This window comes from Larus michahellis, chromosome 10, assembly GCF_964199755.1.
Source record: "Larus michahellis chromosome 10, bLarMic1.1, whole genome shotgun sequence".
Classification (NCBI taxonomy): Eukaryota; Metazoa; Chordata; class Aves; order Charadriiformes; family Laridae; genus Larus; species Larus michahellis.
The window spans coordinates 16,624,585-16,638,992 of record NC_133905.1 but is presented as its reverse complement, the minus strand read 5'-3'; the positions used below and the strand labels follow the sequence as shown (position 1 = coordinate 16,638,992).

The 14,408-nt window shown below is 41.3% G+C and overlaps 1 protein-coding gene across 2 annotated transcripts in view; it reads left to right on the top strand.

The window, feature by feature from the left end:
- The window catches only part of FGD5 (FYVE, RhoGEF and PH domain containing 5), a 101,874-nt gene that overhangs the window by 85,762 nt on the left and 1,704 nt on the right, over positions 1–14,408 (top strand). For both annotated transcript variants that reach the window (XM_074602703.1, XM_074602702.1), the window contains exons 14-20: positions 1,642–1,721; positions 6,024–6,123; positions 7,606–7,743; positions 8,822–8,924; positions 9,588–9,718; positions 11,487–11,615; positions 13,731–13,879. In XM_074602703.1, the coding sequence (XP_074458804.1) occupies positions 1,642–1,721; positions 6,024–6,123; positions 7,606–7,743; positions 8,822–8,924; positions 9,588–9,718; positions 11,487–11,615; positions 13,731–13,879 (830 nt within the window). The remainder of the gene's footprint in view (positions 1–1,641; positions 1,722–6,023; positions 6,124–7,605; positions 7,744–8,821; positions 8,925–9,587; positions 9,719–11,486; positions 11,616–13,730; positions 13,880–14,408) is intronic.

Here is a 14,408-nt window from a genome sequence, read left to right as displayed (position 1 = left end):
GCTTCTTACAAGAGACAGAGGGAAAATAATATAAAGCAAACCTATAAAAGATTATCTATAAGGCTGTGACTTAGTATGACAGCCTTATTCAGGCTGCATAAATAATACAAGCCAAAATCAGTTTTACCATCTGATTATGGAAACTGGAGACAGAAAAGATTTATATCCCATTTTGTCTATTCCTCTCCTCATGTCTCCATCCCATACAGGGTTGTTCCCTACAACATATTCACTTGGGCTTAGTCTGCCTGGTTTTAAACTCCTGCCACACAAAATTTACATAAGCTTTCGTTTGCCTGGTTTTCATCTGCCCTTTAACTGTATTCATCAAAAGCATTAATGGGTTCAAAAAGTGATTTGCCAACTTTATGGGGAAAAGGTGTATTGGGAGCTATTACATGAAATGATATAAACACAGTCTGTTCTTCAGTAAATTTCTAAATTGCAGATTACAGAAACTGGACACAATTGTCCTGTTCTTACTGTCTTTCCCTAAGCATCCATTGGGACCAGTACCTGTGCAACAACAGGTATTGGGCTGGAGGGGTCCTTGCTTCTTAAGCCTAGCCACCCATTACACACCTCCCACCAAGAGCCATTGTAACTGTTCCATAGCTAATATGCCAAGTTTTATTTATGTGAAAGAGGGTCTGAAGTGACAAGTCAGGAGTTTGGGGATCTAGGAAACATGCAAGATGAGAATTACTAATCATTAATTCCAGCAGAATGACATGAGCGGGTTGAGGTTTTACGAAAAGGTGGGAGGCTGATCTCCCTAGAGACCTGATAGTGTAAAAAGAACTATGGATTCCCAGCTGGGGTAGGAATTGCTAAAACACGCTACCATTAAGTGAAAAGGCATTGCAGAGCAGGTACTTGTTTGGATACATTTGAAACACTGAGTCACTGGCATAATAGATGCTTGTTAATAACAAGGTATCGGTACCATGAAGCTATGTTTCTCCTAAGTGGCTGTTGCTGTTAGTAGGCAACTAATGGCCAGGTTGGATGGGGCTTTGAGCAACCTGGTCTAATGGAAGGTGTCCCTGCCCATGGCAGGGGGTTGGAATTGGATGAGCTTTAAGGACCTTTCCAACTCTAACCATTCCATGATTCTATGATTCTATGGTAATACAATACATGTCAGGAAAAAGGTTTTAGCTGAGCTGTAGCTTTTAAGTATTTTTATTGCTCTTAAAAAGCCTTGCTGCAGACAGGCATTCACTGAACTGAAGTGCTTCACTGTATAATGTCTGCATGTGAGGAAGAAAGTTATTTTAATTCATTCCAAGAATAGCCAAAACTTTTGCCCAAAAATGCTCTGACACTTGTCAGACTAAACTTCTCCTAAGCTTATCATATCAAAACTGAACCCTGATTGATACTTTATCCTTACCTTTATAGTTGGATTAAATGATTTTTTTTTTCCTTTAGCACCACCACCATATTGAAATACAGAGCATTCTTTATTACACCAGCAATACAAAGGACAGAAAACCCTACCTGCCCATCTCTTTGCATCGAAATATGAAATAGATGGCTGGGACATCATGGGTCCATATGCATTGAGACTTGTCTGGTGTACTGGTTATAGACAGTTTAACTCATGTCCACATTCATGTTCATGGCATTTGTTTCTAGGTCAGCCGCCCAGTGACAGAAAAAGCCCAAAACGTCCTGAAGATTGAATACGATGAATATTGCCTGACCCTGTCAGCAAGGTACTGTCCCCAAACAGCCATGGCAGAGGGTGTTACATTCTAGAGCTATATCTCTAGATTAGTCTAACCAATACCCAAGACTTAAATGGTGTCTCATTCTTTTTTAACTCAATTTCAGTCTGTACTATTGTGACAGACAATGTCTGAGTGCTTGATTACACAATGAAGATATTAATTATAAATGCAAAGCTCATAAACTGTAACTAATTTAACTCATATACTGAGTAACAGTTAGGAGTCATCTCTTGATAACATCTTAAAGAGAAAGGAAAGATAAGAAAGTCTGTTACTAAGAAGCCTGAGTACTTTCCATGATCTTTCACATTTTTTCCCTGTGACACTAGGAGTATGTTGTCTCTCCCTTTTATCAGTTCACTTGTTACCTTATACCAGTAGAGCTGCAAAACTGACGGAGAAAACAGTAAATAGGTAACACCTAAGGCAATAGATATAAAAGCATTTAATAGTGCTTAAATGACAAAGCCAAAATTAAACCTTACTGGCACCCTCATGGGTCTTTCTAATAAAAGGAATTTCACTAATGAGTTTGTGTAGTGCTAGTAGTGAATGCAACTGGGAGTCAGGATCTCTGTCCTGGGATCACAAGCTAATGCCAGAAAGAGACTGTAGGTCAGTTTCTGATCAGAAGATAGCAGTGTACTATATTTTTTTCATGCTTACAGCCCAAAATTATCCTGCAAATGTACCTAGAACTACAGCAGAAAGGTGGCTGGCTTGATTTATACATGTAGTCTAGTACAAAAGGCATAGCACACTAGCAGTGGTATTAAAATTAAGTCTTCCAAATAACAAGGTCTTCATTGCTTTTAAGTACTGACTTTCACACCATCAGTCTCCAACTACAGCATGGCTGGAAACAGAGCAGGCTTCCCTAAATTACACAGTACAATAGAATGACAGGGAGGATACTTTCTTATACAGAATCAGAATTTGGAGCTCTCATCCTTCCCAGGCACTTGCCATCTGTAAGCAGTGCTCAGATACCTGTCAAAGCCTTTTTGTCTATTTCCTTTTATAACTAGCAAATGAGAAAATATCTGAGATTTTCTTAGAGCTGCATACTCATCACAGTCCTCAAAATATACACACAGTACTTCTAAATTACCTTCTGACAGTTACAAAAGCAGGATGTGTACAGTCCTTCTGTATTGTTGAGGGGAAATAACTGCTGCATGTCCCCTTTATTCAGGGCAGCTGAAGTTGGCATCCCTAGTGGGAAGCTTGGGATGTTCTGCTTGCATTGTTATGTTGTTTCTTTGCCTTTTGTACTCATAGCAAGTCTGTGCTTAGTTAGCCTAAACAAAGCATGTGAGGCCAGTGCAAGATGTGTTTCTTTGATAGTAGGTAGAACCAGGGCCTGAGACTAAGGTTGCCCTTCTGATAACAGCCAGACGGAGACCGCCTCTTATCAGAGCACTGGGATAGAACCCCTTTCCCTTCCTTGTGCTGCTCATTCTGGGACCAATCTGCCATAAGTCACCCAAGAACATTTTTTCCTCTCCCTTTCTGTACTGGCTGGCAGAGCTGATGAGACACCGGTGGGACATCATGCTTTCTTAACTGCACTGCACAACATCCTTGGCCTGCTACACTCACCAAAAGGAGCACCAAAGACAAAAAACTTCCAGAAGGCTTCAAGTGTCCCTAAAGTCTGTATCTTTTACTGCTCAGACCAAGGTGCTGTGAGTCCACACTGAAGGCCAGTTGTTAACAATCACAACTGAAACCTCACAGTGCCTTTACACTTGTATGAGACAAGGTGAATGCCTTGAGGAAATAAGGCATGAGTGCCAGGGACGAAAGGCTACTGAGTAGAATGAGGATGACCAGAGCTCAGAAGTCAGCATGGCTATATGAGCAGATGGCACTATAAAATCTTTGCATCTGCTGCTGAAAATGGCTCGCTTACCCAAAGAGGCATATTACTGGCTTGCAGTGAGCTGGTAACAGATCTGAGCACAGAGACATTATGGAGAAGGCTCATACTGCTCTTATACCTTTATTTGCATTTCAAAAATGTTCTTGTACACATGTAACCATGTGGTGCCCATATAAAATACCAGAGCACTGTGAGAACGCAGTCAGTGTTACCTCCCTAAAAGGCTAATTCAGAATGACAGTGATAGCACTGCAACAAAATCCCATCCCAGTCCAGTTTCTGTGTTCCATGGATGCCCCTACTGTCCAGGAGACTGCAGTGACAATTTGACCCTCTCTATTTGCTTAAGGAAAAAATATATGAGCCAACAAGGATAACTGATAGCTCAGCACAAAAGTTGCAGCCCCAAAATCACACAAGAACCAAACGTAGCAATGGTGAATCAAAGTCTGAGCTTCTCTGAGCCTCAGAGGTTCAGCAAAAATACCTCTGAGCATTCATACAACCAATGAAACAGCTAATTAAGAATAGGCCAGTCCCAATTGACATAATTTATATTACTCATCAGCAGACAGGTGTTATTCCCACATTTAGACACTAATAACCTGTGATTACTGCCTAGAGGTGTTTGATGGAGTGGAGAAGAGGTTAAAGGGGCCAGTTAGATATCAGGCTTTTAATAGCAGATTGTCCCTCTTATCTGTCTTTCCCAAAGTGGCTTTAATTTACGTCACTATATGGGCCATGATTTCCTTTGGCTTTTTAAATTGTATCTATCTTAATTCTCAAGTGAAAAGAATTTCCAAGAAAGAATTAGCAAGAGAAAGGTTGAAGCCCGGATTTCTTTTAGTGATTTGCAGGCTACGAATGTGATTTGTCTGGAAGATACAGACATCAAGTTGCTCATGAGCCAGCAATGTGTCCTTGTGGCCAAGAACGCCAGTGGTACCCTAGGGTGCATTAAAAAGTGTGGCCAGTAGGTCAAGGGAGGTCATGGACTAGATCATCTCCAGAGGTCCCTTCCAACCCCTACCATTCTGATTCTGTGGTTCCTTAGATTTCTTAGAAAGTGTAATTTGACAGGACTTTTGGTAGTAATAAGGACTGACTAGTAGTGTGACTCTTGGCAGAGACAGTCTGTAGCATAGCCCCCTGGCTTGCAGAGGTTAACCTATATGCAGCAGATACACTGGCTCAGAGTTTCTGCTCCAGTTTCTACTGGAAGCTTGTGGAATTTTATAGAGGCTGGTGTTTTTCAGACAAGAGCTTATGCTCATGGTGCAGAGGGAGGCTGTCAGAGATCATTGATAAAATCTGGCATTTCCTCTCTTTCTGTGCTTTTTTTTTTTTTTTTTTTTTAAGACCACAAAAGACAAATTGTTCTCAGATGTCTTGTTTGGTGGCCTTCGTGAGGACAGTGTGAGGAAATCACAGCTGAACAGCAGCTGGCAATGATGCCACTGCTAATTTTTACAACAAAGTCTAGTGGATAGCTTTAATATGAGTGGCTGGTATGAACTCCGGGAGGGAAGACTACACTGAGTCGTATTCGCTCCCATGAGTGATGCTGGGAACAGCTAAAGCTGAACACAGTTTCAGATGGACAGGAAGCACACGGTTTGAAGTCACGGCAGGAAAACCAGCTAACACAGGCAGGACGGCTTATGGTTGTAACACTGCGAATGCATCTGGGAAGTAACAGGCACTAAAAGCCCTGCTGCTTTTCTGGGATAGCTGGACTGACAGAGAAGCGCAAAGTGCTCACTGTTTTGCCTTGTGCAACGGGGGCATCTAGGGGCCGGTGTGGAGAACTACTGGCCTCCATACATAACTGCAACTAGAGGGAATGCAGAACGAACTTTCCAAATTTCTGTCCTGGCCTCTTGCCAGGAGACTGTGATGGAGATAGTCTGTGATGGAGCTACAGGAAAATGAAAGTATTCACATCTCTACTGTGGGTGACAGACTTTTGCATTTCCCAACATGCAGATCATCTAAGCATCCCACTGTAGAGATGAGCATGAACGTGCTTACTCTGAGCAACCCATGCCAACACTACATGCTCAAGAGTGCCTAAAATCTAGGGCAGACATGACAAAAAAGAGACATTTCATATTGTCATAGGTGCTGTAGGATTGAGCAGCTTATAGCAAAGTCAGAGACTATTCTGAAAAATTTCCTTCTCAGTCGCAGTCCTAACCTTGGATCCACACTAAGCATCCCACTGAATATGTCCAATGGTCAATTTTATTCCTCGTCAGGAACTTACTTACCAGTTCAATGAAGTAATGGGGAAAAGCAAACATTCATAAAGTGAAGCTTTTTCCCTCTGATCCAGAAACACCTTATTTGAGTCCCTGCTATGCGTGGCATTGACTGCTCTGATGTATTTCATTCCACAGCTCTTGCTCAGAAAGGGATGACTGGTACAGCTGCATCAGCAGACACATCCCAGATGACTACAAAGCTCACAACACTTCCACTTTCCACAGCAGTGTGGAGGTAAAAGGAGGCCAAGTCTTTCAATGCTTGAAAGAGGTGGGGGGGAAGGGAGAGAAAGAGAGGAAAGAAGGAGGGTTGTAAAATGCAGAGTTCCTTGTGGTAAGATGTTCTTATTATTTTTATTTAAACCAGTATGCCAAGCTTAAATAATGAAGGTCATCACAGGTCATGGGACACCTCTGAAATGTTAATCACACTCTATACTCTGTGGCCTTTGCTTAAATAGGAGTTCTTCTGGAGGAAGACTATTTTGGATGAACTAAAAATAGCTGCAAACTTCTTAGATTTTAAGAAAACAAAACTACCCATTAGTTACACTAATATCATACACACAATAAAGTCACTACCAGTGCAAACCCCACCTGCAATATTGTAATTGTACCAGCACAATTTATGTATATTCTTGTCTTCTCATTCATTTCAGTTGTACTACTCTCAGTTATGAAAGCAAAGAATACATCAGACGAAAAGTAAAAATGCTATTTTATGTTTGTAGAACCCGAGTTTCACTAAATAAAACTAATTGGGGAAAACAGAGTGCTGGTGAGGCCACACCTGGAGTGCTGTGTCCAGTGCTGGGCTCCACAGTACAAGGGAGACATGGACATACTGGAGAGAGTCCAACGAAGGGCCACAGGGATGATGAAGGGACTGGAGCACCTCACATATGAGAAAAGGCTGAGAGAGCTGGGACCGTTCAGCCTGGAGAAGAGAAGGCTCAGGGGGGAATATCCTTGAAGATATTCTAAAGCCGCCTGGACACGGTCCTGGGCAGCTGGCTCTTGGTGGCCCTGACTGAGCAGGGGGGTTGGACCAGATGACCTCCAGAGGTCCCTTCCAACCTCAACCTCCCTGGGCTTGAAGCAAAGGCACCTGTACAGCACTGCAACATGGTGCATTCCCAGAAATAGGAACAGTGAATAAATTTTCTAAAGCTGCTTACATATATTCAGATTAGCCATGGAAAGCATGGATCAAATTTGCATTGTGTGTGGGTAAATTAATCTTTGGTTTTATTGTTTTCTGTACTGTCACTTCCTGATCATAGAACTGTACCAAGGTATAATGACATAAAAAACTTAGGCCATTTTTGATCAAAAGCTATTATTGATAGATAATATTGAAGATATTATTTCAAAACCTGTTAATAAAAAGACGGCTTTAACTCATGTTCTTACCTGCAATTTGCATATGCAATGAATCAGATCCTTGTCTGATGTGGAAGAGTGTCAGTGCCTGACCAATAATAAATCTACACGGATTTTTACCTGTTGTGACTCTGGCTTTAACAGCACCATGTACTGATTGGCCACAGCCTTTCAGTGCTGAAGCAGCACTGCTTGCATTAGGAAGTAGAAAATTTGTGGATCTTAGAAAGTGAAAGTAGACTGAAATGAGAGAATTGCACATGATGGAGCAGGGCTGACTGAATGTACTTTGGAAGTGTGGATGCTTCTTCATTTGTTCTTGTTTGATTTTAAGCTAAGGGAAAGGCTTGGAATACCCTTGGGTGAGAGGCCTCCTACTTTGGTACCTGTGTCCCATGTCATGATGTGCATGAACTGTGGCTGTGACTTCACCCTCACTTTGAGGCGACACCATTGCCATGCCTGTGGGAAGGTAAGAGCTGTACAAGCTTCTCAGGGAGGCTTTATTCACACCTCTGGGACACTGGCTGCCACTGCTGTAACACCTGCAAACTTGTAGCAACATCAAGACCAGAATTTGACTTCTCACGGAACCTGTTACTGCTCTGCAAAATTAAGTAATTAGGTTTCTAATGACTCTAGTAGGAACAACAGTAACTTTCTGTTGAGGGTCAAAGTAATTCCCAAAGGCTAGTACTTGAATGCTTACAGGGTAATTGTTGCTGAGTCCAGCCGTTATATCTGATATACAGCTAGCTCTAGAGACAATGAAGCAATACACTAAAAATATAGGCTCTATTCTAGACCAGCACAGTAGCACATCTAGTCCATGTCCTGTCCCTAATAACAGCTGGTAATATTACCTTCCAAGAAAAGTGAAGAAACTCAGCAGTGGAGCATGGTTTGGTTAGTGACCAAAGGGAAAGTTTCCTCTGTGATCCACTGAAGAGTTGCTGCCTTTTGCACTAAAGCCAAGGGAATCTGTAAGCTTTCTTGGTTTTGTCCCTTTATCACTGACTCTAGAGATTTGGTTATACACATAAACCTGCAGTCCTGTTTTAAACCATGGCTGTCCTTTAACATCAGTGATTATTTTTTTTTGGTATCAAACTACCAGTAATTTTTGCTAGTATGAAAAAGTATTTATTCAATCTTCTTCTAATTCCACAGAGAAAAGCAGTCTGTACCTACGCAGGGATAGGGGGAACATGCAAGCTTGCTTAAGAAAACAATGTTACTAACAAAGCTATGAAAACAGAAGTAATATTAAAGTGGTCCTTCTGTGAGTAGGGAAGGTATAAATTCCTGGGGATATGGGCACAGCAATGGTGTGCAACCAAATAAAGTGATCAATTCTGCTTGGCTTACATCAGTGTAGATGTACAGCAATCACATTTCAGCCAGCAGACTTACCCTGACTGCCACGGTTTTAGGAGAGTGTCATATCTGGTCTGCTATCTGTCTTCCTCTTCCAACCAGCTCATTTGTTTTGTATGTACAAATACAAAAATTTTAATTATATTTATGTGCATCTCTCCTTGCTGGAGCAGATTGTATGTCGAAATTGTTCAAGAAACAAGTACCCTATGAAGTACCTCAAAGATCAAGCAGCCAAAGTCTGTGATAGCTGCTATGTGGAACTTAAGAAAAGAGGTAAGGTTCCTTCATTCTTGGCAAAACTGACAAACCCATTTCCTGCCTGTATAATGGGGAGGCTTTAGGATCTGCCTGCCATGTTGTCTTTTCTCATTTCAAGCATGAGGCGTGTGTATTGAGGTCCCAGGAGTGCCAGGCTGTATGGCAGCTAAAACTGTTTCAGCAAACCAGGTTCTCTGAGGGCTCCCCTGGCCTTCTGATAAACCAGAGTAACGATAAAAACTATGTCCTGTGAGGAGCAGCTGAGGACTCTGGGTTTGTCAAGTTTGGAGAGAAGAAGGCTGAGGGGCAACCTTGTCACGCTCTGCATCATCGCGCTCTGGAGGAGGGGACATGGAGAGGAAGGTGCTGAGCTCTTCTCCCTGGGATCCAGGGACAGGTCATGTGGGAATGGTTAAAAGCTTCATTAGAGAGGTTCAGACTTGACAATAGGAAACATTTCTTTACCCAGATGGTGGTCAAACTCTGGAATCAGATTTAAATAATCAGATTTAAAAGGGTGATTTGAAAGAAAAGCTAAAATGAAAACTGTCTATGGAGGAGGCATTGCATTTTCCTTAGTCATTTGCATTAGTGTATTGTGTGTCTCTTACTTCTAGTCTGATATATACTGATTCATCCATTTCCCCCTCCCCTTTCTGAATTTTCTCAATCCTGCAGAGCGGCCACTAAGTGTGAGCTTCCCTCCAACTTCATCCAGGTGTTCAAGCAGTGCCTTCTCCTCTGTCTTCCACAATATTCATTATTCATCTTTTAAGAAACAGAAGAAGATCCCGTCAGCTCTTACGGAGGTAGGACCAAGCTGCCTGAGAAAGGCAAGGAGCTGTAGAGAACCGTGTGCTCATACTTCAGCAGCTATGTTTATAATTTATTCTATGTGCAGTGGGCTCAGCCTATGCCCTACTTTCATCATGCAATTATTTTTCTGTTTTTCACAGTAGTGTTTAAAATAAAAAATACGCTGAGCTCTGGAGATACCACAGAAGCTTCTTGAGCCCACTGAGAAACTCAATTAGAGCAGCGTACTTTTCTCATCAGCCTGTGAAGTCTTTAGAAAACTAAGACAACTTCAAGGTATTAGATAGTAGAAGGCAGATCACAGACAACGACAAGTATCAACAGAGCACGACATACTGTTGACAAGTTACCTTTTTTCCTTTTTTGACAAGACTCTTACTTCTCAAACCTTACTTTGATTTCAAGAGAAATAAAATACCACTTACTTAGGGAACACACTCTAGACCTTGGCAATCAATTCAGGAGCATACACGTTTATCAGGCACTTTCCCTCCACCTCAAACCAAACTATTTCAAATCAAATGGTTCAAGTTTTGATACCACCAATGTAAAACAATAAAATTCCCACCAATTTCAATGGGGCAAGATTTCTCCAGCTGTATTAGTTTTCTTTCGAAGAACAAGGTGCCAATCATGTTGATGTAGTCTAGGTAGCTAAGTTGCCCACTGAACTCAAGCGCAGTATTTCACTCCTATTTCACTGAAATAAGCAGTATTAAAGAGAATAGGGTGCAAGCATCTTACTGAACTCATTGTAAAGTCGAGACACTGGAATTTCCTGAGGTTTGTTTGCACTGAGGTAAAACTGAGCAAAAGATACAAGCATGTAATAAAAACACACAAATTGAATGCTGAAAGAACCAGCATGCAAAATTTCAGCCCCGATAGGGAAAAAGCATTGCCTTTCTATCCACAAGGAGGCAGCACATCGTTATTGATATGAACTGTCTCACAATAGCATTGCTCCATAACTTTTTCTAACTTGTTTACCCAGGTCCTGGAACATTTCTGTTCCGCTGCAAAACACTGCTGTATAACTGCTCCATCTCTTGTGTCAGTGCTACAAAAGCTGGGTTTGAGTCTCTGTCCTTTGTTTCTAAATCCAATACTATTGCTCTTTACTGCTGTAACTAATAACGTACACTGCATTGTGCGCGTCTGTGTGTATAGTTCCATCTACTCAAAATCTGGATTTGAATGAAGAACATTAAGCACTTAGATCTCAAAATACTTCTGTGAGAGGGGTAACTCTTCTCAGAAATATTAATTCACAAATGAAACCAAGTCATAGCTGAGTGATTAACAAAAATTGATATAAAACCATTGCAAAGTCCTAAATATACCCACATCTTAGAATTGTTCAGCCACAAGACAGTAATTCCCTTCTGGAAGCATATACTTTTTATATATATATGTATAAAAAAAAAAAGAAAAAGACCTGGGAAAAGGGTCAAGTTCAGCTTCTCAGAACACAACTGTAAAGTAGCTGACCTCAATAATAGCTCAACTGCATATTTTCCATCAGAGTTACTGAGAACTAAGTTTAACCAGAAATCTTCAAGCAGAAACCATAAAGAAGCAGAAATCTTAAAAAGAACCAAAATACCATGCTTATATTTTTTCTGTCTCGGTATCTTTAATGGCCTACTTACGGTTTCATGGATATAGACCTAGTTGTCTGATGTGATGTTAACATGCATAATCAGGAAGGGAAAAGAGCCTTTGCTGTTACAAATCCTGATTTCTCCTACCCTGCTCCAGGTGGCAGCCTCAGGAGAGGGAGCTACCATCAGTGGTTACCTCAGCAGATGTAAGAGAGGCAAAAGACACTGGAAGAAACGCTGGTTTGTTATCAAAGGCAAAGTCCTCTACACCTACATAGCAAATGAGGTACTGTGCAATCTGACTTGAAATAGTTTCTTATCTGAATTCCCTTTTTTACTCCCTACAGGCAGCACAAGTAAACGTGAACAGTATAAATGGCAGTTCTCACAACCACGTGCCTTCTAAGAACTGGTCCTAACAGACTAAGTCCCCAGGGAGGTGTCCTTAGCTGAGGGGCCCAGCCACAGCCCTAGCTGGACCTCAGCATCCCTCTTCACAAACTGCCCTTCATTGTTTGATTTCTTGCTATTTGTGCTTTTATAAACTGTCAATCACTGTGAACGTTAGTCTGTATATTTACACCTAAAGACTTCAAGGTCCTTCGGCATCTCTGGTGCACTTGTAACTGACAGATATTTGCAGATAGATGGTGCTATGATCCATTTCTGGTCAGGGGGAGAATCTTGTAGTTTTGCAAGTGTAAATAGGACTTAATTGTCCTACTAGTACCAACAGGGAAAGACAGGAGGCAGTCTGCAGAGGTGAGACTACTGCCCTGTGTATGGGCCTGTGAGCTCCTCCTTACAGCCAAGAAGACTGGGTATCAACTAGATCATTTTTTTGTATTTTGTCTCTTCCCAGTCCCTTTTCTTATTTTAATTTCTTCTTTGTGAATAGCTGCAATACAAATAAATTTGAAGCAAGTGTGATATAAAGTTTGGTTGTAACGCACAGATTTCGTAAGCAGAAGCATAAAAAAATCATTTGAATGAAATTCAAGTTCATGAGAAGGTGGAGTAGGTGCCAGCAGCAGCTGAAAGATGCAACATCTTTACCTCAATTTATGCCAAGGACATGGTGGGAATGGCTCACCTTTTGCAAGAAAAACTTCAAATAGTTTACTGTAGTTCAGATTGATTGCAAGGTCTGTGGTCCTCAAAGGGAACCCAAAAAGTTCAATTAAAAATCTCATTAGACTACTATAGGAGAATCAAAAAGAAATCACGGACACTTATGGGAAATGGTGAATGTTGGGCTGATTAGTCCCAGGCCTTTAGTTGGGCTGATTAGTCCAAGGCACCATTCTGTGCCTTAAATAAGACGTCTTCAGCACTCTGTTGATGGTGGTCATAGTGGCATACATTGTTTTATATAGTCTCTCTGGTTGCGTTACTGTTTAGTCTAAAGCCCAGCTAAGTGTACAACTGGATGCTGAATTATTTAAGCTTTCATCACCACCGTAACTGTTGCATGAAGCAACATTATCCCCTTTAAACAGACGAGGAGACTGAGGCACAAAAGAGTTCATGATTTGGCCAGCAATTCACCATTGGCATCAAACTCTGTATCCAATACATTTACCTCACCTCTGGTAACCTTAAAAGTGATGATTTCAGGTTCAACGATAGGGAAAAAGCAATGGAAGGCTAATTACAGTTTTCAAATTAGTTTCTAAAAGCAGAGGCAAAGGCAACATACACATATAGAAAACATTACGTAAATACAGTGACCAAAACTGCAGCTATCAGTAACAGCTAAACTGCGATTCGATTAAGGCTTCTTGTTTTCTTTAACTTGTACAAAGCAGCATCTGGCAAGCAAAATTCATGGATGTTTCTTGGAAGCAGTTTAACAATTAATTGCATTACCAGCTCAGAAATTTCAAAACAGCATTTTGGAAAGCAAGTGTGCTGTTTGAGACAGTGCAGATTTCTAAAAAAGTTGCCAGTGCTATGAAAGGAAGTGACAAGGTATCAAAAAGACTGTTACTTGCACTCAGCAAATAAAGATGCTTGAAAGAAACATAACTGGGAACGGGGCTTAGGCTTTCAGAACTGCTGCTGTACTGTCCCATACTCTCAGTAACCTCTAGTTTGCCTCCTGGACCAAAGGTAGCCACTAAAGTAATGGCTGATTTGACCTTCATGGCCATGTGGATGATCATGAAGAACTGGACTTTCAGAGGTGGTGTTCAAATTCAGGACTAAGACTAGATAAACCTATGCAGTACACAGGCAGTGATACTGTTTAGGTAAGAGCCACCACTCCAGCAGAAGATTCACATTACTGCTTCTGCAGCCCTGTCAGAGAGGAGTTATATCATTATTTGATTTTCAGAAAGAGTCCTCACCATTACAAGCCTTCTCTCGAAGCTTTGGTTCACTTCTTGTTTGCTTTCAGGACAAAGTTGCCACGGAAAGCTTGCCTTTGTTGGGTTTCACCATTGCCCCAGAAAAGGAGGAAGGAAGTATGGATACAGTTTTCCATCTCTACCACAAGCAGACTCTCTTTTATAGCTTCCGAGCAGAGGATAACAATTCAGCACAGAGGTATGTGTGCTATAGCATGTAGCTACTACTATAGCAGCGTAGACTTCCACACAAGCCAGTGCACAGTTCCAAAAGCTTATGTAGGGCTTTTCCCTCTCCTTTGCTTCAGAATGCCTTCATAACAGAGGAAACAAGTAACTTTCAGAGTGCCGATTAATCTATAGCATGTGACTGGCCTGGGTGACATTAAAAATCTACCTGGTGCTTTTCAGTCCCTTCAGGAAGGAGAATTAGCTCCCTTGTATAGCTAAAGAGGAGGCTGAGTCTCAGGAGCCATGCCCAAAAGTCTGTCAAATGTGATTACTGTACAGAAACTTCTCTGATTTATGTGTTCTATTTATCCATCTCTTAGTTTCCTCATCAACAAATAATTGTTTAGATTTCCCATTCTAGTGCTACTGCTTCCACATAATAAAACAGTAGTGAAATTAGTAATAAAAATGCCAGCAACTCAAGACACACAGGGAAGGCAATGAATGTTTATGTGAGTTTTTGTTGCTTTTAAACACACTTCAGTTGTTTCATCTTT